This window comes from Diadema antillarum, unplaced genomic scaffold (genome assembly GCF_040938485.1).
Source record: "Diadema antillarum isolate AM-2024a unplaced genomic scaffold, OU_Dant_1.0 scf00000196, whole genome shotgun sequence".
Taxonomy (NCBI): Eukaryota; Metazoa; Echinodermata; class Echinoidea; order Diadematoida; family Diadematidae; genus Diadema; species Diadema antillarum.
The window spans coordinates 678622-692860 of NW_027271085.1; the positions used below are offsets into that span (position 1 = coordinate 678622).

General features: G+C 36.3%; 1 protein-coding gene across 1 annotated transcript in view; it reads left to right on the forward strand.

Annotated features, from left to right (window-relative positions):
• Positions 1-5394: 5394 nt before the first annotated feature.
• Positions 5395-14239, forward strand: part of LOC139723623 (C3 and PZP-like alpha-2-macroglobulin domain-containing protein 8) — a 47336-nt gene continuing 38491 nt past the window's right edge. Inside the window, exons 1-2 of the mRNA XM_071634852.1 lie at positions 5395-5428; positions 5646-5795. Coding sequence (XP_071490953.1) covers positions 5395-5428; positions 5646-5795 — 184 coding nt within the window. The remainder of the gene's footprint in view (positions 5429-5645; positions 5796-14239) is intronic.

The window sequence follows — 14239 nt, forward strand, 5'->3', positions numbered from 1 at the left end:
AGTGTGGCTGACACACAGAACTACTGAGTAGTTGAGTTTTGTGCATTATTCAAATTTTAGATAACTGTTGACTTCCAAATTTCTAATCAGTGGCCTAAGCAAGTCCCTTGAGTTTCATATTTAATGTTTTGCTGCATTTTGGGAGGTCTGTAAAAGGTATCCCCTACCTTTGAAGGGAACTTTGGTCTAATAATTGATATAAGGCTGTTCATAAATTTAAGAGTAAAGAGATTTACATGGAGAAGGTGGAACCCTTTTACGCAGTCAATATGAGATCTTTGGTCAATTCATGAATCATTGCAAACCAAGGTAGTTCAAAATGATATTGTACCATGTATAATTATCATATGATCATGAATATGTAAGCTTGCATTTGAAGAGTTTGTTCGCAAAAACCGATGTCCATTTTTGAAGATTTTGAAGTACGGTCTCTGTCATAAAGTACAAAATAATGCATTTTAAAAGATATATTGGTCACAACATATGTGACCGTGCACCTCAAAACGAACATAAAGTCGCACACACTGATTTTGCGTGAGGACTTAAAATAAGTGAAATGGGTTATCCTTGCCGAACTTGACTTTTTCATATTTTCTGAAAGAGCGGGTCTTCTTTTACATTATGCTAAAATTTGGTATCATAAAACGGGCAAGAAAGTGTGTTGTTTTAGTAATTTATCTCGAACATTTTTGGTAGAATAGTGTGACTAGGTGTCTATTTAGAATCCCGTTTTCATTTCTGAAAAACCTTGTCCACACTCTTCACTTTCAACTCTAATAACTTTTGAAAGGCTAGCGCTACTGCTTTGAAATTTGGCATTGATTATGGACAGAATGTATTAATGAGGCATGTTTATTTTCAGCTTAATTTGATAGTCCCTTCATTGTTGTTACTCTGTGGATTACTTCCTGTTTTAGTCCCATTCATCGCACAGCCAGCACGGTTTGGTAAAGATTAAGCGCTTAAATAGACACTGTACTTCAGAGCCTCTTTTCTCAGTTCACATTTTTCCTGAGTTTGTGCTTTCTTTCCATTATCTAGATAGGTTAGGAGAGTCCTTTTGATTTGAGTTATACATCATTTTAAAGCTGAAAGTCTGTTCTTTCAGAATATGGTCTTACCTAAAAAGTCATGTCTGGCTACACTTTGTTTCTTTTGAGGTGCAGGGTCACATATAAAGGTACATTCTTTAAGTTATGGTCAAAAGGAACAACAAGTTCCTTATTATTCTCTTTATTTTTCTTGACCTTTAATCGCAAATATCTCCATTTGTCAAATATGAACTGATCGGTTTTTGCGAACAAACTCTTCATTTGTTCAGTGGAAAATCGCGCAAAGAAAATACGATTCCATCGTGATTCGGACCCGAATACAAATACAATGTGAAATTACAAAATACGTAACTCTTATAAAAATGTACATGTTTGTAATACATTGACAGAATTGACAGAAAGAAAAACAACAACAACAACATCGAGTGGCGAAAAGCAAAAGAGCAGGATACAAATGAAAGGCCGTGGAGAAATAATACATCATAACTTTCACTAACCTGTACTAATTCAAATAATTCCGTAATAACTCTTTTTCGTCAACAAAAAGAAAAAAATTAAATCAACGGAGCAGTAACCTTACACATACTTATTTTAGATTTAAATATATAAACACTGGGGGAAATTTTAATATCCATGGGAAGGTCATTATATTCCTTAGCATATCTATATTTAAATGACTTCTTCAAATATTCAGTTCTAGGTTTGGGAAGTCGTAATTTTTGCCCAAAACGGGAGGGGGAGGAGTGGGTTACAATTTCAAATTCATCTTTCAAATAAGAAGGAGTTAAGTTATTCCTAATCTTATACATAAGGGTAAGGGAATGATGATACCTTCTTTGATCAAGGAGTTGCCAGTTTAAAGCGTTATGCATTTCGAAAACAGAAACATGAGCATCGGGTTGTAATCGTAATATAATTCGACCGGCCCTATTCTGTAATTTTTGTAACTTATCGAGGTGTTTCTTAAACGTTGACCCATATATAATGTCTCCATAATCAAAGTGAGGAAGAATCAATGACTTATAAATCAATTTCAGAATCGATTCACTTACAGAGTGTCTTAGTCTACCGAGAAAACCTACCATCTTTCCAATACTCGTCAACATACTTTCACTATGATATTTCCAGTTTAAATTTTCATCACACCACAGACCTAAGTATAAACTCGTACTTGATTCAGAGGGGGGTTGTGTAACGAGACTCGTAAAGCGTTTTGTTTGGACATCATGTGGTTGCTTCTTATTAACATGCATACAGTTTTCTGACAATTCACACTTAACTTATTTTGACACATTCAATTATACCCATTTTCTAAATCCTGATTAAGTGCAAGTTCAATATTGGATACTGAAGAATGAGAAAAATATAAAACGGTATCATCAGCATATAGCTGCTCTTTACATTCTTTGGTATATTGTACTAAATCGTTGATATAAATTATAAAGAGCAGTGGTCCTAGAAGGGACCCTTGGGGGACCCCGCACGTTATATTTGATTCGGAGGAAAGTTTGGAGTTGACCAATGATTGGCAGACTCTGTCCGTCATATAACTTCTCAGCCAAGCTCCGGGGGTACCATCAATGCCTATTTCCTTAAGCTTCTTCATTAGTATATCACAGTTCACTGTGTCAAAAAGCTTTGCTGAGGTCGACAAAAACAGTTCCTCTGTATTCATTTCTATCGATTGCATGGAGCCAGTCATCCGTGACTTTCATAAGGGTAGTGATAGTTGAGTGTTGTGGTCTAAAACCAGATTGTACGGACGTCAGAATACTGTTTTTGTGTAGGTAAACTAATATCTGTCTTTGAACAATTCGTTCGAGAATTTTTGAAACACATGACAAAACTGAAATAGGTCGATAATTTGAGGGATAATCTTTAGGCCCATTTTTATGAATTGGAATGATTTTTGCCCTTTTCCATGGCTTGGGAAACTTACCGCTTAGCAGAGACAGATTAATCAAATCAGCAATGCTATGTGATATATCAAAAACGCATAATTTCAGCATATAAACGGATATCTTATCAAAACCAACAGATTTAACATCTTTCAAATTACGAATAATTTTACAAATTTCACTATTCGTCACTAAAGTAAATTCAAATATATCATTAACAGAGCTAGCTCTATTGTGAATAAAAGGTGCATCAGGAATTTGCTCTGCTAAAGTACTTCCCACTGTGGCGAAAAATTTATTGAAATAATCAGCAGTTTCAATAAGATTATCAGAATTCACATGGACTGAGCTACCAGATTTCTTATTTGGTATGATAGATTTCAACAAACTCCAAGTAGATCTGGAATTTTTACTAATTTGGGAGAATTTATCAACATAATATTTTTCTTTGCTTTCCAAACTTCCGCTGTGACTTTATTTCGTAACTTTCGATACTCATTCATTATATTTTCATCTTCACATTTATATGCTTTCTTTTTAGCTTTATCTCGCTTCTTCATAAGTCTGTAAATATCAGAAGTCATCCAAGGTGAGAAATTATGTTTTACTCTTTTACACCGTTCAGGCATATGTTTTTCGATAACATTTAGAAACAAATTCTGCCACAATTCAACAGCCTCGTCGATAGATTCAGATTCTCTAATCTTTTCCCACGGTTGGTTTTGAATATCAATTCTGATGTCATCAATATTTAATTTTTTCGGCTTCTGAAATTTACAGTTCTTGAAGAAAATGAAATATCAGACTTCCAAGTCATAATACTAATCGAGTGATCACTCATTCCATTGTGAATTACATCAAAGCTCATCACATTAAGGGGATTATTAGTTACAATGTGATCAACCAAAGTAGCGAATAGATTAGTTATCCGGGTCGGTTTATTACAATTTATCTGTGTCAACGCGTACATGTTATTAAGATCAATATACCTTTTGGTGATACCAGATAAAGGCTGAGAGAGTAGATCACAGTTTATATCTCCTACCAGGACTGTATCACAACCTAAACTGTCTATATAACTAAGGAAATTTTCGTATTAATCAAGAACACCGATATTACAAGAGGGGGGTCGGTACAAAGTAGTGAACACCATTGCCTTCAAACGCTTCAAGTAAACCTTTACTGCAAGCATTTCTAACTCGTTCAAACTTTCATGTATAAGGTTCTCAAAATGGATCGACTTATGGACATATATCGCTACTCCTCCACCTTGACGAGTTCTATCTATTCGCACCAGGGAATAATTTTCTATATTGAGTTCATGATCAAAAATAGATAAATCAATTTTAGTTTCATTTAGAGCGAATAAATGTATGTCGTTTGATGTCACAAACGCTCTAACTTCATCTATTTTGGGTAGTAGCGCTCAAGCATGTACATATGCTTTTGCTGGCTCTCCAAAAAGAGCTCTCATTTGCCTGTTTTGCACTGCTTTACAGATTTATACTGTTGTTGGTTATTCATATATGTTGTCTGGATACGCCAGGTCAAATTTGAAGTCATATCGGTTGGATTTCAGTGTGTATTTTGAAGCTCAACTTTTGCAGCTTTATGGAGTTCTGCAACTAGTGCATAAGGTAAGAGGCCATACTTTGTACACACTTGTATGAAAGCTGTATAGTATTAGCAGGGTATTGTGTAATGTGCACCTGGGTGAACTTCAACAATAGGACCCACTTCCAAGCACAATGGGAGCTTTTCAACTAGGACTATTGTTAAAGGGATTGTACAGTTATGGTTGAGACCTAATTTCAGGTTTCTAACATTTGTTGGTGAGATAATGAGAAACCTCTTATAAAATGTGAAAGAGCACGTAATTCTATGAGGAATTCAACGTTTATTTGATGAAAATTGGTTTTGAAATGGCTGAGATATCAAAAAAGAGCGATTCAAATAAAGTGTGGGACCCACACTTTATTACGATTGCTTTGTTTTACTTTGTTTTTTGATGTTTCAGTCATTCCAAACCCGATCTTCGTCAAATAAACTTTGAATTCCTCTTAAAATGGTATGTTCTGTACTATATCATAAGTGTTTTCTTGGTATCTCGCAAAAAGTTAAAAACCCAATTCTCATCTCCACCAAAACTGTACTATCCCTTTAACCCTCTGCCTGCTTGCTTCTGTGGAAGCCGTGTAGTGCCATGAGCAATGGTATATCAAACTTTCAACTCATGGACACTTCTCCAGGAAGCAGTATCTCAAAAGGAGAATCCCTTATATCCCAAATGGAACAGCCTCTTTTCAACTAGAACTGTTACATGGTGGTGACATACATCCCAACCCCGGACCACAGGATAATGATGACATTATTCCACGTTCTATCCCTGACAATGATCTTCAGCACAGTACATGTATGAAGTACACTCCTGCAGAACTCTCACAATGGCGGCACACAAAGTTCCAGTTGCCTTCAGAGGTACGTGATATAATCCGTTCTTATGGAATTCAACGAAGAAAGACACAGAGAGGAAGACGTGGAGGCCGTAGAAGGAATAATCTTCAACAATCTAGAAAATCTAAATCATCATCGAACCTTCTACTGTGCTCAGTGAATGTTCGGTCAGTGCGTAACAAGTCAGCACTATTACATGATTTCATATGTGACACAACTCCTGATCTCATGCCAATGACAGAAACATGGTTAACGGAGAACGACTCAGCCGTGCTACAGGAATTTCTACCTCCAGGTTACAAGTTCATCCATCGACCCCGGAGCAACAGTCGTGGAGGGGGAACAGGACTTGTATACAAAGAAACAGTTAATGCCGTTCAAACAGCTGCTGGTGAGGTGAACTCTTTCGAGTATGCAGAATATCACATTACATGTAGATCATACAATTTGTCTCTTATTAACATCTACAGGCCTCCTTACTCAGAATCACATCCGGTATCTGTCTCCAGTTTTGTATCAGAAATCAACACTTATATTCAAAGTCATCTGCTGTGTAATGTTCCTGTTCAAGTTATAGTGGAGATTCACAATCTTTGTTAGACCTCCTTGAATGTCTTTGTTGTACCCAGCTAGTTGATTTCTGTACCCATACACACGGTCATACCCTTGATTTGTTAATCAGACGGCAGTCTGACGATACCATTGTAATAGGCAAACCTTGGGCTTATTCGTCCTTGATCTCTGATCATTTCCCTGTAATGTGTTACCTCAATTCAAGTAAAGCTCACTTTCCAGTCAAGAAAATATCATTTCGTAGGTTATCTGTCATCAACACTGACCTGTTTAAACATGATATTGCTGAAAGTTGTCTTTGTAAAGAAAACTCCTCTGATATTTCTAAATTAACTATTCTGTATGACTTGTATGAGTTGTTAGATAAGCATGCACCGATGGTAGAAAAGACTGTGGTCATGCAACCAAAGACACCCTGGCTAACTGATGTTATATTACAAAAGAAACGTAGAAAGAGGAAAGCTGAGAAACGTTGGTTGAAGTCAAGATCTGAGAAAGACTGGAAAGATTATGTGTCACTTCGAAACTCTTACAGTTTCTCCTTGTTTGAGGCACGCAAAACTCACAACAAAGACCTCGTGTCTGAACACAGAGAAAACACCAAAGCACTGTTTAATATTGTGAAGGGTCTTGTGAATATGTCAAACAAGCAACCAGTGATTCCATGTAATACGGATAGAATAGCTTTTGTCAATGACTTAGGCAATTATTTCTTGGATAAAGTTAAGAACATTCATAATGACGTAGAATTAAAACTCATTAATGTGAATAAATTTGTTATTGATGAAGCCCCATTTGATCAAAAGATCGTAGATTTCAAAGTTTTTAAAGAATTGTCTGAGAATGATGTTGAGAAATTGATCATGAAACTTAGTAAGAAGTCTTGTCCATTGGACCCATTACCCACAAAGTTATTGATGAAACATCTAGATGTACTATTGCATGTCATAACATCAATAATCAATGTATCTCCGTCAACAGGGCAATTCCCTGCTCTGTGGAAGGTTGCTCTTGTTAAACCACTGTTGAAGAAGTCCGGCGTTGAAACAGAATTCAGTAATCTGAGGCCTGTTAGTAATCTTCAATACATTTCAAAGTGAGTAGAAGGCGCTGCTACCCAACAAATCCTTGAACACCCTGAGTCTAACTCACTTCTTCCATTCAATCAATCTGCTTACCGAAATTTTCATAGCACTCAGACAGCACTCGTTCGAATTAAAAATGATCTCCTGATGGCAATGGATGACCAGAAGATCAACTTACTGCTCTTACTTGATCTCAGTGGCGCTTTTGACACTATTGATCATTCCTACCTATCAAAAACTCTGAAAACCCATTTTTGGATTGATGGTAAAGTTTTGGAATGGATTAACTCTTATTTGTCTGGTAGAAAACAGACAGTTGAAATGGAAGACATTGTCTCTGATGTGTTCACGGTACCTTTTGGTGTCCCACAGGGGTCACGTTTAGATCCCCTACTGTTTACACTGGACACAAGTAGACTCCTCACAAATATTGAAAAGGAGTTTCCTGTCATCACTTGTCACTGTTATGCAGATGACACACAAATATATTTGTCATTCCGCCCTAACACACCAAATGAAGACTACTGCATACCTGTGTTAGAATAATGTATTGAGTACATTAGAACAACCTGGACATTACAAAACAAAATGATGTTAAATGATAAGAAAACGGAATTGTTAGTCATTGGCACTCCATGGCAAGTTTCTAAATTTGAATCAAATGGTATATCACTCGCTGATACTGTTATAAAACCATCCGATAATGTGAGAAACTTGGGGGTGTTTTTTGATACCCATTTGAATATGGAATCTCAGGTTACTAGTGTATGTAAATCAGCATATTATATGATTTATAATTTGAGACGCATCCGTAAATATTTTGATCAGGAAAGCATGAAGGCGATTGTTCACGCATGTGTTATAAGCAAATTAGATTATTGTAATAGTCTGTTGTACGGATTACCGGATTCAGAGATAGTTAAGTTGCAGCGGGTTCAAAACACGTGTGCAAGATTGATTTGTGATCTCCCAAGATTTGCTCATGTTACACCACTTCTAAAGGAAATGCACTGGCTGCCTATTCGCCAAAGAATTGATTTCAAGATATTGATGCTGGTTTATAAAGCTCTGAATGGTCAGACCCCTGGTTATATCAGTGAATTATTGAACTTTAATTCTCAGACTCATAGTCATAATCTCCGCAGTACAAATGATAGATTGACATTGCAGATACGCCCCAAATCAAAACAAAAGTTACCTTAGGTGACCGATCATTTTCTTGTGCAGCCCCTAGGTTGTGGAATAGATTACCATTAGACATTCGGAAATGTCAGACTTTAAATAGTTTTAAATCAAAAGTGAAAACTTTTTTGTTTTAGCATGGGCTTGTTTCTTTTTGTACTTCCCATGCAGCATTGTGCAACATAGGAACTTAAGAGCTCTTGAAGCGCAGTAGAATATATAGACATAGTTTCTGCGCTTAATAAATGATGTATTATCATTATTATTCTTATTAAAAGACTATTGACATTTAAATGTGCAATCCTCAGACCGTTACCTCGTACATTTTGATACAATTCCCCTGAAGTAGGCAAATTTCTTTGTGTCATATTGACCTCATATAAATCAACATCTGCAGCAGAGTCAAAATCAATATAAAAAGGCATCAGCTTAAATAAACAAATATTACACTGCCAGTCATTAAAAGTTTCTGTCAAATCATCATACATTCTTTCAGAAATACCAGAACAAGCAATATGAAGCCACTGCTGGCAGTTAGTACATCTCAGTCCTTTTTTATTTCTTTTCACAGGTTTCTTACAATAAACACATGGAAATTTATAAATACTAGACTTCATTTAGTAGGAAAAAAGAAAAAAAAAGTGAAACATTGACTGTGCAGAGCACAAAAGCATGAAAAAAAAAACACCAACAAGTCCAACGCATGTATAACGCGAGTAGGAACACAATGTTCCACAGACAGAAAATAAAAGTATTCAGAGTATTCAAAGACTCATCAAAATAACCATGTCATATTCCAACTGGATGTCAATGAAAAGACTTCAATATGCATGAGTGTTCTAAATTTATAGATATAGACACAAATCATACAGAATCTTACACACATTTTAAATATACTAAGCATGCTAAGTGTTCTCTGGTAATCACTATGCATTCAGCAGATACGTTGTACGATCTCACAAAAATAGTTGAATTGTTAAATAGTTTAAACTTTAAATACAATCGGAATTGCTACCAACAGTAACCAGCCGACCGCATAACGGAGAACAAAAATCTGGTCTGTAAAACAACTGATCAGTTAGTAGGACCACGATTGTACACATCGGTCTGGGGAAGGGTGAGGTAAAGCAGCAGCTGCTGCTAAATATCGACGACAGATGACGCTCTTCATCTGTGAAATTCATGAGGGTAAAGGGGATTATGCTGAGGCAGTGTGTGCAGATCGCTTTCTTTCGTGAACGCAATTCGTTTCTTCGTGTCTTTCAAAATGGCGAGAATTCGGCCATCTTGGGTCCATAGGGCTTCGATATGATTGCTGTACTTGGTTTTGATTTTCAAAAAGAGTTCTGTCCAAGTCTTTGTGAGACTTTCGTGAACGTAGATACCTCCCCCTTGAAGATTTCGCAGCTTTTTGCGATTTCTGTAGATTTCATTTCGGATACGGTAGTTTGTAAATTTTGCAATCACTCCCCTGGTTTTCTTTTCCTTACTAGGTCCCAATCTGTGACTCCTGTCAATGTCTGTCGAATCGACGACAATGTTGAGCTTGTCAGCACACAACTTAATCACAGTTTCGTGTGTGTTTTTATTCACATTTTCATCAACCCCGTGAAATATTAAGCATTTTCTTCGAGAATACTGGTCAGACTCGTCCTGCTGGTCGAGTAGAGACTAAATGTCTTTCTCGAGGGAAGCTATACGAGTATCTCTCGTCTGTATCTCAAAACCAATGTATTCCCGCAAACTTTCAGTCACCTTTTCCGTAATGATTGGCGTCACTTCACCAATCAAAGTTTGTTTTATGGCACTCACCAGTTTGCAAGCAACAGCGTTACTTTCCAAAGCTTTGTCGATTTCAGTGCGGATGGTATTGTGCAGCTCCTCGGCTTGAAGCTTTGAGTTCCGAGTGTTTGCCATTGTCAGAACAAAGTCCAAAATCTGAAATCCAAAATGTCCTCGAAATATCTCAAAAACAATAGTTTGCGGGTATAAGTTGGTATGTCATCCTGTCAACATAACTATATAAAAAATGTAGACATCACAGAACCATGGAAGAATACAGATTTCACATGCACGCTGGTGACAAGGAATGAATGACAAGTTACGTTTGAGCGGAGCTCTTCAAAAAACACGTCCGATCATGACGCTGACCATGACGCTTCTTTTAAACGAAAACAAACAAGCAATAACAAAAAATATACCGCCATAATTGAACCCCCCCCCCTCCATTTTCTGCATCATTCCTGAAACGATGATGACTCTCATACATCCATGGGCATACCCAGGGATGATCAGGGGCGTCGAATCTACTTGGGGGGGGGGGGGGGCAAAGGGGCATTTGCCCCGCCCTTACGGAAATGTTTTGGGCAGACAAATCATTTGTCCTCCAAGCAATTCCCGAGATGAGGACAAATCTCGAACTTTCTTTATGGAAAATTGGACAAATACCGCCAGAATTATGCACCGGATAGCTAAATTGCAATAATGAAAATGCAAAAGATCCGCTACTGGGTCCCTTTCGATAGACTTTTTATACTTTTCAGATTGACGTTTATATCAAATTTTATCAAGTGATATTCTACTCCGAAAAAAAAAAATCGAGAGGAATTTAAGAGAGGAGTAAATAACAGAAAACAGTGAATTTAGAGTGAAACTGGAGTAAATTTTGAGTGAAAATTTTCATTTTCAATCATTTTAGAGTGACCTTAGGGATCACTCGTCACTCTTGGAGTGATCCCTGAGGTCACTCAAAAATGACTGAAAATGAACATTTCCACTCTCGAGTGATTCTGATACGTAATATGGGAAAGCATCTACCAATGGCATAAGTTCAGATCAATTGTGACACTATAACCCACATGAATTCAGCCTAAAACAATGTAAGAAAAATCTATTAACAGTAAATACAGTTTCAGCATGCTTATTTGTAAATATGAATATACAGCACGAATAATCAATTTGGACAGTTTTATTCCAACAATATACTGAAAAGTAATTTTGCACAACACATTTAAAATCAAACTTGAGAAATTGACGCCATGTTGGATTTTTCGGGGGGGGGGGGGGTTCTCGGATCAGAAGGGCTTTCAAGGACATCTACGGATCAGACATTATTACATATATACCATCATCATTCACATTTCTACAACAGCAGAGTAACACACAAGCAAAAAAGCATATCTTTGATACAGAAGCATTTTCTTTTTTTTTTTAATCAAAGATCGGGCCTTATCCAAACACTGGAATGAGCTCCACCCCCCTCCCCCATACGAAGAAACATATAATAGACAGCAATATAAGAAGATTAAATAAATATGTGACCGTGCACCTCAAAACGAACATAAAGTCGCACACACTGATTTTGCGCGAGGACTGAAAATATGTGAAATGGGTCAACCTGGCCGAATTTGACTTTTTCATATTTTCTGAAAGAGCGGGTCTTCTTTTACATTATGCTAAAATTTCGTATCATAAAACGGGCAGGAAAGTGTATTTTTTTAGCAGTTTATTTCGAACATTTTTGGTAGAATAGTGTGATTAGGTGTGTCTTTAGAATCCCTTTTTCATTTCTGAAAAACCTTGTCCACACTCTTCACTTCCAACTCTAATAACTTTTGACGGGATAATGCTACTGCATTCAAAGTTGGCATTAATTATGGACAGAATGTGTTAATGAGGCATGTATAATTTCAGTTTAATCTGATAATCTCTTCATTGTTTTTACTCTGGTGGTTTACTTCCTGTTTTTTGTCCCGTTCATCGCACAGCCAGCACGGTTTGGTAAAGATTAAGCGCTTGAATAGACACTGTACTTCAGAGCCTCTTTTCTCAGTTCACACTTTTCCTGAGTTTGTGCTTTCTTTCCAATATTTAGATAGGTTAGGAGAGTCCATTTGATTTAAGTTACACATCATTTTAAAGCTTAAAGTCTGCTCTTTCGAAATCTGGTCTTAACTAAAAATTCATGTCTGGCGACTTTTTGTTTGTTTTGAGGTGCAAGGTCACATATATCAAATTGTAAGTTGAGATTTGCCTTTGACGCAACACATTGCAGGTATTGTTTACCATTGGGGAAGATATCACATTCGATTTATATGTGAAGGTTAGTTGCATCGCAAAACATTGTACCATGTAAAAAAAAATATAATAAAGCCTAAAACATACGGAGATATCACCATTTCTTTTCAAGAAACCATAACCATGATAACTGTTGACAGCTTAGTATAAAACACACAAAAAAATCTTATCAGATCTATGTAGTATATCTAACAATATTATTTCATTATATTGATTTAAGTTTGTACATTAGTTGTTCTATCCCTAACTCATATTTTAGAACTAGTTCGAGGAATTAACTAAAGCTGGGTTTTTGTTTTACGCGCACTAATGATAAAAAATGCCTTGAACGACAACCTCGATTAATTACCGCCACCTTGATTTTTGTGTGGATACTACTTTTGTCGCTAAATATTACACATTGGCAAAATTTGTGCCAAATTCCAAGCTCCTATGTCTCTTTTTGGAAAATACATTCTGTTCAATTTTATCTGCCTTAGAACAATTTTCTATGAAATGCTACAGTAATAGCGACCAGCGTCATCTACCTCTTGGCATGAAAAGTTAGTTTACAGGCACTTGCAAGTCACTAGACCATAACAGTATTACATGCGACCATGTAAACACATTGTATACAAAATCTATAATGCATAAATATAATGTGTTCAAGTTCTAGATGTTAACTTGTCAACAGTGTGTGATGTTGCCTTCAATTCCATAAATGTGAATATCAGTGGCAGATTTCAAAATAATTCTTTAGTTCTTCTTTGATAAATACTAAATCATGCATTTTTACATTTCTTCCTTTTTTCAAAACAATATAAAATATGGATTTCCTTCCCCTAAAAAAGGAGAAGCAAACAACCCCCCCCCCACACACACATTTATCACAATACACAGCTTAAGTGGTATCAACTTTTAGGAAGTTGTACTCTCTTTCGTATGACATCAAATTAGTTGCAATCCAATGTCTCTATCAAATTTCATATTTGAAATGTTAATTTCAATAAAAATGGCGGCCCTATTGGACCGCATCTGTACTTTGGAGGTTTTTGCAACAAATCTACTGAGGTGTACTTATGGAACATTGCTTAGTATGTTTAATATTATGTATGGTCTTGCTTATAGAGAGAGTGGAACTCGAAAAGTAAGCACGATCTTGGATTTGACCCTCTGTGACGTCTTTGGGAACAGATGGTGTAAATACATGATATTATGTAAAATGGGATTTCAAATTTGAGACATTATAACTCCCGAACCAAATACAATACTGAACTCTAATTTTCTCCAAATATTGATTATATGGGAAAGATGTTGATTTCTACATGGTTTTTGTAATCATTTTTAAATTTTATTTTTTTTCTTTTACTTTTTAGAGAAATATTCATGGTGCATTCTGAAAAAAAATGTCTACATAAAAACCTAAGATGGTTTGAAATACCATAACAATGTTCAGAATATATAAAAACCATATAAATAGACAGCAAAACATACCAAATTGCACCAAAATCGAAATAATACATTTACTTTGGCGGAATACACTATGTCAGTATTGATGGCCCGCAATCTTGATTTTTTTTTTTGGAGTGATTGATCCAAATTTTGTTTTAAATTTTCTATAGTAAGCTTGTTTCAAGCTTGTACCTCTATTTGAAAGATATTTTTTGCTTCATCTCATCTGCTTCAGAACAATTTACCTTGAAATAATAGCGATCAGCGTCACCTGAGCTACCACTTGGTATGAAAAGTTAGTTTGCAGGTACAAACTGTTGTTTGTCAAAGAAAAAGTCTGCGTTTGTCAAGACTACCATACGCACCACTGGCACTGCTTCAAGCGCCAGTGCCAGTGGGGCGTGTAGTAGACTTGGCGCGCGCAGACTCTCTTTACAACCAACAAGGTCCTGTCACAACTATAGTGGCCATTTTTACATAGTGAATT